The sequence below is a fragment of the Bos grunniens genome, chromosome 8 (assembly GCF_055505025.1).
Source record: "Bos grunniens cultivar Pamir isolate PY7600 chromosome 8, Bosgru_T2T1.0, whole genome shotgun sequence".
Lineage (NCBI taxonomy): Eukaryota > Metazoa > Chordata > Mammalia > Artiodactyla > Bovidae > Bos > Bos grunniens.
This window is the reverse complement of record NC_141172.1, coordinates 63,779,789-63,795,781: the sequence shown is the minus strand read 5'-3', so window position 1 is coordinate 63,795,781 and position 15,993 is coordinate 63,779,789. Positions and strand designations below refer to the sequence as shown.

Below are 15,993 nucleotides of genomic sequence, written 5' to 3'. Positions count from 1 at the left end.
GCTACAAATCAGTGCAGTAGGCAGAATAAGGCACTCTGTTGCAAAGATGTCTGCTTTATAACTTCTGGAATCTGTAACTATGCTATATTAAATGGAAAGGGGGAATTAAGGTTGTAGATGGAATTAAGGTTGCTAATCAGTTGACTGTGAGTTGGATTATCCAGTTGGGCCAAGTGTAACCACAAAGGTCCTTATAGTAAGTTAAAGAGAGAGGCAGAAGGTGAATGTCAGAGTGACGCAGTATGAAAGAGTCAACCAGTCACTGCTAGATTTGAAGCTGGAGAAACGGAGCCTCAAGCCACAGAATGTGGGTACCACCCAGAAGCTAGAAAACTCAAGGAACAGATTCAAGGAAACAGATTCTCTCCTAGAGCCCCCAAAGAGAATGAAGTCCTGCCAACACCTTGATCTTCAGGACATTTTGGAATTCTGACACCCAGATCAGTAATATGACAAATTTGTTTTGTTTTAAAGCACTAAGTTTGTGGTAATTGTTACAGCAGCAATAGAACACCAATATAATCATTAACAAAAAGATAATGAGAAAATACCCAACTGCCTGGAAATTAAACAATACACTTAACTAATCCATAAATCAAATAATAAATCAAAATGGAAATCAGAAAATGTTTGTGTTGAATGATAGTGATAGTACAGTTTATCCAAATTTGTAAGATGCAGCTAAAGCAGCATTTAGAGTAATAAATGCTTACATATATATATTGAAAAAAATCCAATGATTTAAAATTTCATCAAAAGAATTTTTTAAAGAATATTAAATCAAACCTTATAAAAGCAGATGGTAGGCAATAATAAAGTAAATATCAATGAAATAGTGAAAAATTTCAAATATAGGAAATAAAGGAAATTTTATAGACTTGCTGTGAGGATTGAATGAGTTATAAAACATAAAGCTCTTAGAACTTTGAAATATTAAGCATCCATGATTATGAAAAAGATTATATACCAAATGAAAAAATACTGGTGATAATTTTAAGTAAGCAAAACAAAATGTGGTTTGTAAAATCATATATATATATTTATATACCTATATACATGCCATGTATCTATATATTTTATAAAAATTATAAAACTATTCTCATCCTATGGCTTTTAAAAATTATATATGTGTATGCACAAGGATTAGAAGAGAACATGGACAAATAAAAATCACTTTTAACTAACAGATTTGTGAGTGATCTCTTCACTTGACAAACCATTTTACTTAATTTTAGTTAACAAAGAAGCAATGCTGCAAACACTTTGGAGCAAACAATAGAGAAAAGACCTAGAATTTTTACCTCTTTGTCTTGAATATTAGGGTCTGCGTTGTTTTCCATGAGCACTGCCATGCAGTTGATATAGCCCCCATATGCAGCGCACTGCAGTGGGGTTCTTCCTGCGTAATCCTGCACATTTGGGTTGATCTTATTTTCTATCAGGATCTGGCAAACATCTGCATTTCCTCCCAGCGCGGCCCAATGTAGAAGAGAATGTCCATCTTGGTCGACTAGATCCACCCTTGCTCCACCTGAAAAAGCAAAAATAAAGTGAAAATGTCTAATATAGGGAGCGTTTATCAAAAAGAAGAGAAGTTTAAAGAATATAACAGTCCTTTAAATGCTTTACTCTTAGCAAAAAACTTTCATGTATATCATCTATTTCAGATTTCTAAATAAGCCTGGGAGTTGGTCAGGATAGAAATCGTTCCCCTTTTATATGAAGTGAAACTGAGGATCAGGCAGATACAGTGACTTTTCCCAAATCAAACAGCTACTAATAGGTGGAGCTAGGAGTGATTCTCGAGTTTCCTGACACCAGGCTCTTTCCTCCATGCTTCCACCCAGGCAGCTCTCTGCCATGTAAAGCTGTATTTCAAAAGGTAAATGTAAGAAATCCTACCTTTTGAGACTGACTTGTTATGAGCACTCTTAATAACTAACCTTTGATGAGTGTCTGAATCACATCTTTGTGCCCCATCTCACAGGCTCGGAAAAGTGGAGTATGTTTCATGACATCAGTAGCATCTACTTGAGCGTTATTTTCCAATAATAACTTCACAGTGCTGACATGGCCAGAAAGTGCAGCAGCATGTAAAGCTAAAAAGGGAGCAAAAGAGAGTGAAGAACTTTTAAGTAACAACTTTACCTTTTTACTATCCTAACTATGTATATCTTCTTCTTTTGATTTTTTCATCATTTTAGCCAAATGCAATTTAATCTTCAAGATTATCTATTTTTCACTTGTATACACTTCTACATATCTTCCCTTCTACTGGTATGTATTATTACTCCCACTTTTCCCTTCCTTCTACCTTTCTCATCTCACTGTTTTCTTCCTTTCTATCCTGTTGGTCTGAAATGGTCTCCTTAGTTACTAGTTTATTATCTTTTCCTTTTTCTGAGAGAGCAAGAGAACAAAAAATGACAAAGAGAAATGATTTAAATGATGCAGGCAATTCTGCCCACCAACCCACTCACAGTCAGTATATGCCTCTGAGGGGATGTGTGATGGGAGCCATCAATCTACTGGTTCTTCACTTGGTTACCTGTGCTCCTCTTACAGTTGGTCTGTGTACCCACATGGTACTAAAATTGTGTGCATCTTACTGCCTTGAGAGCATTATTCATACAACATGATTCCAAATGCAAGTCAGCTATTTCCTCAGGGCCCAATTTTAAAAAGAGCAATTCATTTCAAGATTGGAGGAAAAAACCAAGTGGAATGTGGTCTCGTCTCTGGTAAAGGGTTGAAAGAGCAGTTTTGACTATGTGTGAGTTTCACATTGCACTGATCCCTCTAGTACTTATGTCATCACTCTTTAGATTATTCTTTAAATTCTATTTAAGTCATCATTCTCTAAATTCTTCTCAATGTTTCAGGGTATCTGTCTAGAGGTATCTAAGAATTATGGCTCTATACTGTCTAGGACAATGTTTTTTTTTCATAAAGTATGATCCATGGACCAAACCTGGGGTGCCTATAAAATGCAGATTCCTGGGGATTTGTTGAGATGCCACTATGGGCTGGGTATACAATATAATGCTGGAAATTCAGTAGAATAGCTAAGGTTACATTTTCATAGAAGAAGCAAAGCAGAACAAAACAAAAACAAGGAATTAATAACATTTATGTGTTAGATGGTGATAGATGGTATAGTTAAAGAAGTAAAAACTATTTTGATATGTGAAGTGACCTGGGGATTACTTTTGATTGGTGGTTAGGGAAAGCCCTGTTAAGGTGCTGACATTTAAGCTGAGACTAAATCATAAAAAAAGAGGCAAAGCAGAGCTCTCAAGGGAGACTAGTCCAGGCAAAAAGAATAACGAGAACAAGGACAGGGATGAATGTATGTGTTTAAGGAAGGCAAAGAAGCTGCAGCATATGAGTGAGAGTGCAGTAAGCCAGAAAGGTAGAAAAGGCTAGATCATAAATGGCCATCAGGTCAGAGTGATGGAGGACACTGAAGGGCTTTACGTAGGTGAGTGATGTTTGATTTATGTTCAAAACGGATCACACTAGCCATTTTGAGAATGCATTCAAGCACATTAGAATGTAAGCGGGGAGACCAGTTAACACTAGTACAGTAGACTGGGTGAAAATAGTGGTGGCTTGAACTAGGGTGACAGGAATGGAGACGGAGAGAAGCATAAAAAATTTAGAATATGTTTTGGATGTGGAATCAACAGGACTTATTAACAGGAATTGATGTAGGATCTCTGTTTAATCTGGGAATATCTCTAGTAATTGTTATGCATATGAGAGTTTGAAAAGCCTGACCTAAATGCCTGAAAGGTAGATTAGCCTAGACAAGATGGGTGTGAGAGCCTTCAAGTATCTGAAGCATGTCATGTGGAAGACAACAGAGAAAGCAACATTCAGTCTGAAAAATATTGGCTTAGTTTAAGGCAGCACATCCTAATAGAGTGAGATTAAGATGGAAGTAATGGGTGAATTCCCTGGTGGTTGAGTGGTTACAACTCTGCACTTTCACTGCCAAGGGCCCAGCCAGGTTCCATCCTTGGTTGGGGAGCTAAGATCATAAAAACCACATGGCACAGCCAAAATAAAAGAGAAGTTTTAGTAATGAGTTCTCTGTATTGGAGCTGTTCAACTGGAGGTTGAAAGACAGTGAGGAGATGTCTTTGGTGAAAAATGTTGCTGAGAATGTTATAAGGCAGATTAAGGCACATATTACATCTGTGACAGTTCAGTGATTTTCACATTTAAGACCATAAGAATGTTAGTTTTTTCCCTCCCAAGTGAAATTTTATAAAACATTCAACATATAAAATAGTTAAGAGGTGAGTGTTTCTGGTTAAAGTAGGGGTAGGGGTTACCCATTCAAGCACCCACTCCCTCAGCAACACTTTAGGTACCTCTATGGGAAGGTACTGGTCTGAAGAACACAGCTGAGAAAACCCTGGACTAGATGTAATTTTAAGGTACTTTTTAATTCTGAAATTCTATAACTGTGCAATGTGGCATCAATTGTGTAATGTGGTATCAACAGATACTCTTCAGATAAATATCAATGTCAAGTTTTGTTTTGTTTTTTTTTTTAAAGACAAAATTTCAATTGAGTAAAAGAATTAAGGATCTTGTTAAAGGAAATTTCCCATTTCTGATTATTTTCATTTATTTTAAAACAATTTTAGACTACAATAATTGTTTCTTCTTTGAAAAAACACATTTACATAGAACTTTAAAAAGTCTTTCCAATAACTTTATGTTATGGAGAATTTCAAATGTTATTCAAATGTAAAGGCACATCTTCTTTATCAGCTCATCAGTCAATGGACATTTAGGTTGTTTCCATGTACGGCTATTGTGAATAGTGCTGCTATGAACATAGGGGTGCATGTATCTTTTTGGAAGGCTACAAAAAAAGATAAATAAAGCCAAGAGTCTCTGGGTGAATACTGTCATCACCCAGCTTCAACAGTGATCTTGTTGGCTAATCTTGTTTCATTTAACTGCTATCCATTCCCCCACTTCTGATTGTTTTGAAGAAAAGTCTAGAGTCACATCCTTCTGTTTGTGAATATTTTAGTTAGTATGGCTGAAAGACAAGGGTTCTTTTTTAAAACACAGCCACTGTATCAGAGTATCTCTCAGATACTTTAACAGAGAAAATTAAATATGAAGGATTGCCCACCTTGTACTGAAGAGCTAAAAAAGCAAAAAGGAAACACTAAGTTATCACTGCTGCTAAGTCACTTCAGCCGTGTCCAACTCTGTGTGACCCCATAGACGGCAGCCCACCATGCTCCCCCGTCCCTGGGATTCTCCAGGCAAGAACACTGGAGTGGGTTGCCATTTGTATCACAGAGGCTAGCAATTCTAAGGCTGAGGGAACAAAAAGAAGAGGATGGAATTATTACAACTTTAAAGGCTTAGAGGAGGCGCCCTGCAGAGCTGAGACTCAGACCTCTGAGGAGGGGCTCTGCTTGGCAGGTCCTGTAAGTGCTGGAAAAACCACCAAGTGAATTAACTGTTGCCACTGGAACAAGTGATCAGTGCTCTGCTGAGTAAGACTGACTAGGATATGCTGACAGGAACTAGAAACAAATATAAGAATAGGAAGCAAACAGGAAGCTGTAATCCCAAGCTCCTCTTCTGGCTTTCCAGTCTCCCTGTACTGCCCACTGTGGGCTGACTCCCCCTGCTGGTAAAGAGCAAATGTGGTTTGCAGAACCCCAGCCCCAGCAATGCAAAGAAAATATAGGCTCATTTTCATATCTAAAAGATGGTAACACAAGTTTTGTAACATCAGATATACCCAGAGAGTGTTCACATTTTCCTGATAGCTTAGTATTTTGTTTTATAGTTGATTTACTTGGTCCAAATAATACTTATAGATTGCTATTGATAAGAACTCATTTTTAATTAAGGAAAAACAACCCTCTAAAGGGATGATGAGTGCAATTGTGTGGTAGTTTGAGCATTCTTTGGCATTGCCTTTCTTTGGGATTGGAATGAAAACTGACCTTTTCCAGTCCTGTGGCCATTGCTGAGTTTTCCAAATTTGCTGGCATATTGAGCACAGCACTTTCACAGGATCATCTTTCAGGATTTGAAATAGCTCAACTGGAATTCCATTACCTCCACTAGCTTTGTTCGTAGTGATGCTTTCTAAGGCCCACTTGACTTCACATTCCAGGATGTCTGGCTCTAGGTGAAAAAGTTGGCTTAAAGCTCAACATTCAGAAAACTAAGATCATGGCATCTGGTCCCATCACTTCATGGCAAATAGATGGGGAAACAGTGGAAACAGTGGCAGACTATTTTTTTGGGCTGCAAAATCACTGCAGATGGTAACTGCAGCCATGAAATGAAAAGAAGCTTACTCCTTGGAAGGAAAGTTATGACCAACCTAGATAGCATATTCAAAAGCAGAGACATTACTTTGCCAACAAAGGTCCATCTAGTCAAGGCTATGGTTTTTCCAGTGGTCATGTATGGATGTGAGAATTGGACTGTGAAGAAAGCTGAGCGCTGAAGAATTGATGCTTTTGAACTGTGGTGTTGGAGAAGACTCTTGAGAGTCCCTTGGACTGCAAGGAGATCCAACCAGTCCATCCTGGGTGTTCTTTGGAAGGACTGATGCTAAAGCTGAAACTCTAATACTTTGGCCACCTCATGTGAAGAGTTGACTCATTGGAAAAGACTCTGATGCTGGGAGGGATTGTGGGCAGGAGGAGAAGGGGACGACAGAGGATGAGATGGCGGGATGGCATCACTGACTCGATGGACATGAGTTTGAGTGAACTCCAGGAGTTGGTGATGGACAGGGTGGCCTGGCGTGCTGCAATTCATGCGGTTGCAAAGAGTCGGACACGACTGAACGACTGAACTGAAAGGGATGATGGAGAGGAACTCACTGGCATAGAAATGTCAGGAAGGTATGTATCACTGATGTATAATAGAATCTCCTTAAGAGAAAGAGCCCAGGGAATGAATGAATTTGAAAATTTAGGTCTCAACCGTAACTAAGATGTACATCAGAAAGACAACTTTGGTTGAGAATGCAAGTATCCAAGCCCATACTTCATTAAAATACATGAAATGTTAAACAAAGAGTGATGCCAGTGATAAAGACTGCATAATAATAAAAGTCTGATAAAAAATTAAATACTGAGATCATTTATAAACTCAATGCCTTATGTGTCTGTATAATACTCCTTAAGAAGCTTAAGGTCTATGGTGAAACTCTGATAAACAAATACTCTTACAAGTTGAAGTCTTTATCAAAATTGATATTACCTAAAAACTCTTTTTAAAAAATCAGAAGGTGTGAAGGTCTAAGTATAGGGAGGGAGATATTAGGTATAGCAACCACATTCCCCTCTGTCTCCCAAGTGCTCTATGAACAGTTTTGGTGATTAAGAAAGACAGAAAGATCTCATCCAGGATGACAGGTAGGTGCAAATGGCTCTAGAATGTTTTCATCTATAAGAAAACAGAACATTGAGAAGCTCGCAGCTGAGGTTTTGTTCCATTCAGTGTTTCTGCGCTGTGATTTTTCTTTCTGACTTGTAATTTGTATATACAGGTGTCCTTTGTTATCTATGGGGGATTGGTTCCAGGAGCCTCTACAGATACTAAAATGTGAAGATGCTCAAGACCCTTTCATGAGATGGTGCAGTACAAGTCAGCCTTCCAAAGCCACAGATGCAAAACCCTGGATATGGAGGGCTGACTGCAGTACCCAGCAACAGCTGTGTCACCCAAGGTGACAACGGGTGTTACAAAAACAAGGACTTCTCTTAGTAATCAACACATCCTTCGAGGGCTCTCTTCTTAGAAAAAGAGATTAAAGGAAGCATACAGGAAGAGCTTTCGAAGCTTTGAAGCTTCTAGAGTCATGGGAGGTTAACTCTGAAATGGGAGATTCAGGAGAACAGCAGTAATGCTGTTCAAACTGAGAAACAGCATATTAAATGAGACTGGTGAGAACATACATAGATGTGTGCCTTCTTTAAAATATAATTCTAAATTTTTGAAAATGTAGTTAATAACTGCTAAGTATGCATAGTTTTTAAAGAGCAGGTTTATGCTTTTTTTATGCAAAGATATATGATCAGAAGAGTTCTGCAATTACGTCTAAGGAGCAACAAGGCTTGTAAATCAAATGTCAAAATTCACTTGATAATAACATAGGGTAATTTTAGCTGTAATACTTGGAAAAATAAAGCTGTTGGAGTGATATCCTGGCAACCTAAACCTAAAAAGTAAAGATCAATGTCAAATAATATTAGATTAGGAACAATGGTTTCAACTTACTATTTTGCAAGTATTATAGCACCATCTATACTCTGAATCCTGAATGAAAGCTGAATATGTCTGCCAGTTCTTACCTGTACCTCCATATTTATCTGCCATATTAATGTCAATGTCAGATTTTAAGCTCAGCATAGTCCTAAGGACATCATCACTGCCTTTCCCAGCAGCCCACATAAAGGATGTTCTTCCTTCAAGGTCTGAATCATCTTTTACTGATGGATGTTTTAAAAACACTTTAACTGTTTCCTGTAAGAAAACATTTAAAAATTTGAGACATGAGAGCGGCATTTTCTATGGCAATAAAACCAGTGTTATATGTGACCTCCACTAAGAAGCAAAGTATTTTTTGGTCTACTTTTGAATCAAATGAAATTATCTTTTTATGAATAATAAAATTATAATTTCCATTGAAAATAACAATCTGCATTCCTTATGTATTGGTTTTAGTTTTCACAGCATTTCAAAATATAACTTAATTCCCTCATTCAATATTCTTATAATTGAGAATGATTATTCTCAATTAAATTTAAAAATTTAACTGCAGAGAAGAAACTATGTACTTTTTATTATTTTTTTAAATAGTTAATTGATTTATCAAATGATGAGCGGTGGCTACTGAGAAGTGCAGTGTTCAATTCATCTAACAAGTATTATTCAGTAATTCCTGCATTTTAGGTCCTTCCTCTATAGAATCATACAAAAATGAGGACCCTTAATAATTCTTATAGTGTTTGACAATTTTAATGGCAGTTAATATTCATAGCTACTTCCCTGGAGGCTCAGTGGTAAAGAATCCACCTGCCAATGCAGGAAATGTGGGTTCAATCTCTGGCTCAGGAAAATCCCCAGGAGAAGGAAATGGCAACCCACTCCAGTATTCTTACCTGGGAAATCCCACGGATAGAGGTGCCTGGCAGGCTACAGTCCATGGGGTTGAAAAGAGATAGGCATGACTTAGCGACTAAATAACAACAATATTCACAGCACTTAAAATTGCATCTTTCCTCAAAACTCAGATGCTTACAAACTTATAGGAAGATCATAGACACTTTTGCTTGGATGGAAATAAAATAGTTTCAGAAAAAACAATTTCTGGAGGCTGTGAGTTGGCTAAAAATGCATAAAATGTTGATGTTCAATACTTTAGAGCAAGAAAAAATATAAGGGTTCATCTATTCCAGTTCCTCATTTTATAGATGAGACTTAGGCTCAAGGCCACATAAATACTGGTAGCAAACACACAAGTAGAATCCAGGGTTAAGTCACCACACTCTTTCTACTGCAACATACACCGCTTCCTAGTCTTAAAACTAGTTGTTGAGCTACTGTGGTATTATAGCTTAGCTCCCAGGAGCTAGTGTAGGTGCTTATTAATTTACATTTGAATAAAGAAATAATTTTTTTTAATGTTGGTGATTTTTGGGGTTTCTTTTAACAATCTGCATACATTTCTTTTGTTCAGTATGTTTTCTAAGTGATGAATACTTACAAGGGTTTTATGGGGTTTTGATGTTGGTTGCAGTGTTTTTTATAAAGGGAATTATAACCTCTTGCAACTTAATAGAGTCTAAAGGAGATCAAGGGACTTGAAACTGAGCTTAGACTTTGCATCATTATTAAAAAACTATTTCTGTAATTGGCAAATTATCTAAAGCAAGTGTTTCTTTGAAAAAACGTCTATAATGTTCTAGTATTCTTTCTTACTTTCATTAACACAGTTACTTAACTACTAGTTTCTGTACATAGTTAAATTTGGAATCTAAGAGTTGGGTTCTAGACAAGGCTTCCCCAATGGCTCAATGGTAAAGAGTCCACTTGCCAATGCATGAGACATGGATTCAATCCCTGATCTGGGAAGATCCCACATGCCACAGAGCAACTAAGCCCATGCACCCCAACTATCAAGCCTGCGCTCCAGAGCCTTTTGGCTGCAACTACTGACCCTACATGCCACGACTACTGAAGCCTGCACGCCCCCGGGCCTGTGCTCTGCAACAAGAGGAGCCACGGCAATGAGAAGCTCACATACCACAATTAGAGAGTAGCCCCCACTTGCTCCAACACACACAGCAATGAAGACCCAGCACAGCCAAAAATAACAAAATAAATAAATAAATTATAAAAACACAAAAGTATATTTAAAAAAAACATTGTGGGCAAATCATTTAATCTCTTGGAATCTTGGTTTCTTCATCTCTAAATAGGGATAACATGTCTTTACATAGGCCTGTGTTGAACTATGGATTGAATTATGATTTCCATAGATTGACTATATTGGGCCAACTGAATTTCTTATCTATTCATAATAAGAATGAACCCCACCTCAAAACTTAAGTATTTTTCTGAGATCTTGGGAGATAATAGAAGATAAAGGTTTACCGAAACTGTAGGTGGTAAGTAGAATCGATTTTTAGGATTGCCAGGAAGGAGAACTATAGCTATATTTGCTGTGGGTACCAGAGAGAAAGAGAAGTGTGAAATTAAGGTATTTTAGCAATCTGAGTATTCAGTGTACTATTCAGTGGTGCATTAGGGGAGGTGAGGAAGATGGAATTATACTGTGCTGATGATAACATTCTAATTTAAAAGGAGATAACTGTCATGGTTTACTTACAGCAAAGTTACTCTGAGCTGCATAGTGCAAGGGTGTTGCTCCTTGGCTGTCAGATGGAATGGTTCCAGACTTATTTCTTTCTAAAAGGAGATGGACAATCTGTGCATGGCCTGAAAGAAGACACAAGGTAGTTATCACACAAAAGGACTGATTCATTTATGGTCTATTTGAAGGAAAGGGGTAAGAAAAATCACTAGCACATAAACCAGTACTCACAAGGGTTTCAGAACGGTCCCTAGTGCAGCTTCTAACTTTTTACCAAAATACTATGATTAGGCAGGACAAAGGCAAAACCTAAATACTAAAAACTCAATGCTTTGATCAACAAGGAAATGACTAATTATAATTGCCAGACTGAGAAAAAACTGTATATCATACCAGCTCACGGCATCCCCTGGTTCACCTTATAAAACTGCCCATCAAGAGGGAGGGAAGGTGTCAGAAGGCAGGCCCTCTCTGTCCCTAGTCTCCAGGTTCTACTGCACAACCAATCAGAACTGTATGGTTGTTCTCTTCTGCTATTCAGGTGGACCAGCTATAACACAGTTTCTTGTGACCTCTGAGGCCTTCTGTCTATCACTTCGTACCTCCTTCCCCCAATGTTTGAACACCTAGGCAGTAATTTCAAACCCCAGAAGTGGGCAGGAATAGTGAGGTGCTGGTAGAAAAGAGTGCTCTGCAGTCCATTTTGGAGGATGTGGAGGAGGTCTCCCCAAATGAAGGACTGTAGAAAGGATCAAAGAATGAACAGACCTGGTAACAGTATATTTAGGAAACCTCAATTTCATACATGCCATTGCTTCAGTGTACAGGGAGTGAGGCAATGACACAGAAGCCACATTAGCAGAGCAAGAATACACTGCATGAACGCCAGGCAGAAAAACAGAAATTTGCATGGGAGTTGTGCTCCTCTGCCTGCTCTTCAGCTGTGGTTTGAGATAGAGTGCTCCACAACACAAACGGGCAAAAGTAGGGTCAAGGGCAATTTATGCCGCACACTCAATCTAAATATTTCTCATCTTGTTTGAGAGATAAGGAGAAAAATTCAGAAAAGGCTTTATGGAAACACTCTAAGACAGGGGGAAAGGAACACCATCAGAAAGAACAAGAGCATACCTCAGAAAATGATCTAGAGAAGGATCTGGAAGAAAATTTCAGGCAACAGTTTGGCATCCTTGACTTTTACAAAGAGATGGCCTCTATGAAGTGAAACAGTATCCTAAGAAGAAGATAATCTAAAATGAAAGGGTAATGGAAAGAGGTAAAAATATAAAAAGCTGAGATAAAAAGAAATATGGATGATAGAAGGAAATCAAAATATAGCCTAAAATATAATCTATAAGAGGCAGAAAGAAAGCAGAATTCATGAAAAGAAAATTCAGTTTAGTGATACGCAGACAAATTTGCAAAAATGCAGAGGAAAAGGAAATGAAACTAAACACTGAAATGAAGACTGAATAATAATTATAAATCTGACTATAAAACCAAATGCAAATGTAAGAATCATTTAAAAAAGAGATAACATGTAATTTAAAAACTAAGTCTATAATAATAATATTTTTATAATTATTACTATTAATAATAACTGTCAGATCATATTAACAAACACCTAAAGGGTATAAGTGAAAGTATGCCAAATTCCTCATTTTAAATAGATGGGAATCAGTAAATGCAGTTTTGCTCTTGACTCAGGCTTAGGCTTAAGAAAGCTTTTAAAATTTAAAAGTAACTACTAGTAAAACCTAGAAACCCTCCCGAAACATTAGGAAATTCAAAACCAGATAGCTACAATGTAATCCATACACCACAAGGCAGAAAACAAAGAAATCAGGAAAAACTCCAAATTAAGGAGAAAAAAAACTAATCCTCAAAGATGAGAATAACGGAAAAAAGATCAAATTGTACAATTTGTAACAGTGACTGTCAGTGGGCAAAACTCCTTCACTAAAAGGGAAAGACTCTCAGATTGCCAAAATTCAGACAGATACACATATATAATCTTCCATATAAAAAAGTGATCCCCAAAAATGCTAAGTAAAAGGCGCATCAGGAAATATGAAGAAAAGAAAATCAAATATAGTATTAGCTGAAACATAAAATTAAAGCCCTTCTCCAAAAAAAGCAAAGGCATTGAACGTGAAGATTATTTTATATTTACATTTGTTAACAAATGCACATTGGTTTTATAATAACAATTTTAAAAGACATGTTGTTGAAATTACCATATAACAGAGAATACATTTATAAGCATACAAAGAGGAATTTAGGTACAAAGTACTACATATCAATTAAAAACTATTCAACTCACCTAGCAAAGCTGCCCAGTGAAGCGGCGTTCGAAATAAGTTATCGTAAGATGTTATATTGCAGCTTTCGTATGAGGTCAAGACATCTACCACTGTCACATTCCCATCAGCGACTGCAAAGTGAAGAGGTGTTCGACCCTCATAGTCTTGCCAGTTCAGTAAAGACTCTGTTGGAGCAGCATCCTATTTTTAAGGAACCAGAGACTTCAGACACACATAGAATCCTTTAAAAAGCCACATTTGATGTAAGTATTAACTGAGCAATTTTTGAAACCTGTATATTCTCTCTCAGCAGAAGTGATAAAATTTAGAAAAAAGTATACAGTCTAAATCTTAAAAAATTTAATTTCATATTTAACTATAAAAAGTACAGAAAAATAAATGTACTTGTACTATCTAAATAGGAATCAACACTTTCCCTAACGTGCTTTTTGAATCTGTTATGGATTCAGCTAAAGCCATATGTTTTGTATTTTTGCTTCATATGTATACGTCCATAAACAATAGATAAATTTTGTGTATTTTCAATATTTATACTTATGCATTATGCCATGTATATCCTTGAATTTTTTTCTTTTAAAATTATATTTTTGAATTTTTTTATTTCAACACAATACACGTGGGTATCTGTAATGATACTAATCTATTTGTTAAACCACAATTTAGTTATCCATTCTCTTGAAAGTCGCTCAGTCACGTCCAACTCTTTGCAACCCCATGGACTATAGCCCACCAGGCTCCTCTGTTCATGGAGATTCTCCAGGCCAGATTACTGGATTGGGCAGCCTTTCCTTTCTCCAGGGGATCTTCCTAACCCAGGGATGGAGCCCAGGTCTCCCACATTGCGGGCAGATTCTTTACCGTCTGAGCCACCAGGGAAGCCCTTACTGAAGGATATTTAGGTTACTTACACAGTTTTCCACTATTAACAAAAATGCTGCAATGCATTTTTTGCATTGCACTTCGTTTACATATTTCCTTGTGGCATATATGTGAGATTTTTCTCTAGCCCAGACATTTTGAAGGGAAACCGCTGGGTTGAAAGATATCTACATCTTCAGTTAGGTATTGTTAAACTGCTCTCCAAATGGCTGTACTAATTAACACATCCATGACAATGTGTAAAGGCTTTTATTTCCCCACATGCTGGCACAAATCAACCACTTGATATTATCAAACTTAAAACATTTTTCCCCTTATAGGTATGAAAAGCATTTCACTGATGCTTTAAATTGCATTCCTTTTATGAATGAGGTTGAAATTTTTTATCACATGGTTATTAGATTTTTGGTTTAAACTGACAGTTCACAACATTTATTTGTTTTTCTACTGGATCCTTGTAGAGATAATGATGCATTGCTTAGGTCCTCCTTCCCTACCTCCACTATCTTCTCCTGTCAGCTTTTTGGAATTGCTTTAGCTGAAGAGAGTTCCTCATCCACCTCAGGTCTCTTTTCAAATTAGGTCATACCCAAAGTCAAGCCCTCCTGTCCCAATTTAAGAACTCTTTGAAGGGCCTTTCCAGGTTTAGAGCTCTCTATACAGTCAGCCTATTTTATAAAAGAAGAGTATGAAAGGTATTAAAAACACTTCAAAAAAGAAGTAGAATATTACCATGGCAGCAATCTAGGACCTTGAGTCTCCCAAGGACTTAAATGCACTTATAGAGGAGAGAAAAAAAAGCCAAATTTGTAAGGAAGATATTATAAGTGAGAATTACCCTCCATAGACCTCAGATTTTGGAATTAACACATAGAGAATATAAAATAACTAATGATAAAACACGTAAGAAAATTAAAAATTGGGATTTCCTCGGCAGTCCAGTGGTTAAGAATCTGTGCTTCCAGTGCAGCGGGGATGGGTTTGATCCTTGGTGGGGGAACTGAGATTCCACAAGCCACATAGCACAGTTAAAAATTTTAAAAGTGAGCAAGGGAAAAAGCTCTCAAAATGATCAGGCGGATCTGAAAAAGAACCGAGGAGAACTTTTAGAAGTGAAAACACCATCACTAAGATTGAAGACTAAACAAATAGTGTAAACAAGACTGGATACAGCTGAAGAAAGACTTGGTAAACTGGAAGGCAGATCTGATGTAACTACCCAGAATGTAGTAGAATGGGACAAGATGAGAGAAATGTAAAAGAAAAGGTAAGAGACATGGAAAGTAAGATGGAAAGGTCTAAAATATGTGTTATTGGAGACCCCATAGGCAGGCGTAGAGAGAAAGAAACAGAAGCAATACTGACATAATGGCTATATATTTTCCAGAACTGAGATGCGATAATCAGAATGTATACTAAACACGAGAAAAAAAAAAAGGCATACTAGACACACTGTAGTAAAACTGTAGAATACTATATAGAAAAATTTTTAAAACCACCCTGAGAGAAAAGATAATCTATAAGATAATCTATAAAGGGATTACAATTAGACAAATAACAGACTATTTAAGAGGAACAATGAAAGGCAGAAAGCAGCAAAATAACAGTCTGAAAGAGCTGATAAAAGTGACTACCTAGAATCGTGTATACAGAAAAACTACACATTCAAGAGCATTGTAGAAATGCAGACATCCTTAACGGTTGAATTAATCAGGGAGTTAACTACCATACATCTATACTAATAGGAATTCTAAGAATTTATTTTAGGGAGAAAGGTAATAACTCTGGAAGGAAAATTGGAGATCCAAGAAGAAATGCACAGCAAAGGAATCAGTTAACATACAAGTAGAAATAAATTAATCATTGTATAAATAAAACAATAACATCTTCAAAAGTCTAATTTGT

General features: G+C 36.9%; 1 protein-coding gene across 20 annotated transcripts in view; it reads right to left on the bottom strand.

Moving 5' to 3' along the window:
* The window catches only part of INVS (inversin), a 135,601-nt gene that overhangs the window by 45,614 nt on the left and 73,994 nt on the right, over positions 1–15,993 (bottom strand). For 18 of the 20 annotated variants that reach the window (XR_015169975.1, XR_015169976.1, XR_015169971.1 and 15 more), the window contains 5 exons: positions 13,209–13,389; positions 10,901–11,010; positions 8,361–8,532; positions 1,944–2,099; positions 1,302–1,531 (listed from right to left, as the gene is read on the bottom strand). Coding sequence is in view for 14 of the 20 variants with exons in the window: in XM_086416075.1 (XP_086272201.1) it covers positions 1,302–1,531; positions 1,944–2,099; positions 8,361–8,532; positions 10,901–11,010; positions 13,209–13,389 (849 nt within the window). In the remaining 6 variants the exon portion in view is untranslated. Of the gene's footprint in view, positions 1–1,301; positions 1,532–1,943; positions 2,100–8,360; positions 8,533–9,170; positions 9,205–10,900; positions 11,011–12,016; positions 12,114–13,208; positions 13,390–15,993 lie in introns of those variants that run through there. The other 2 variants (XM_086416086.1, XM_086416087.1) reach the window with 2 other exon arrangements.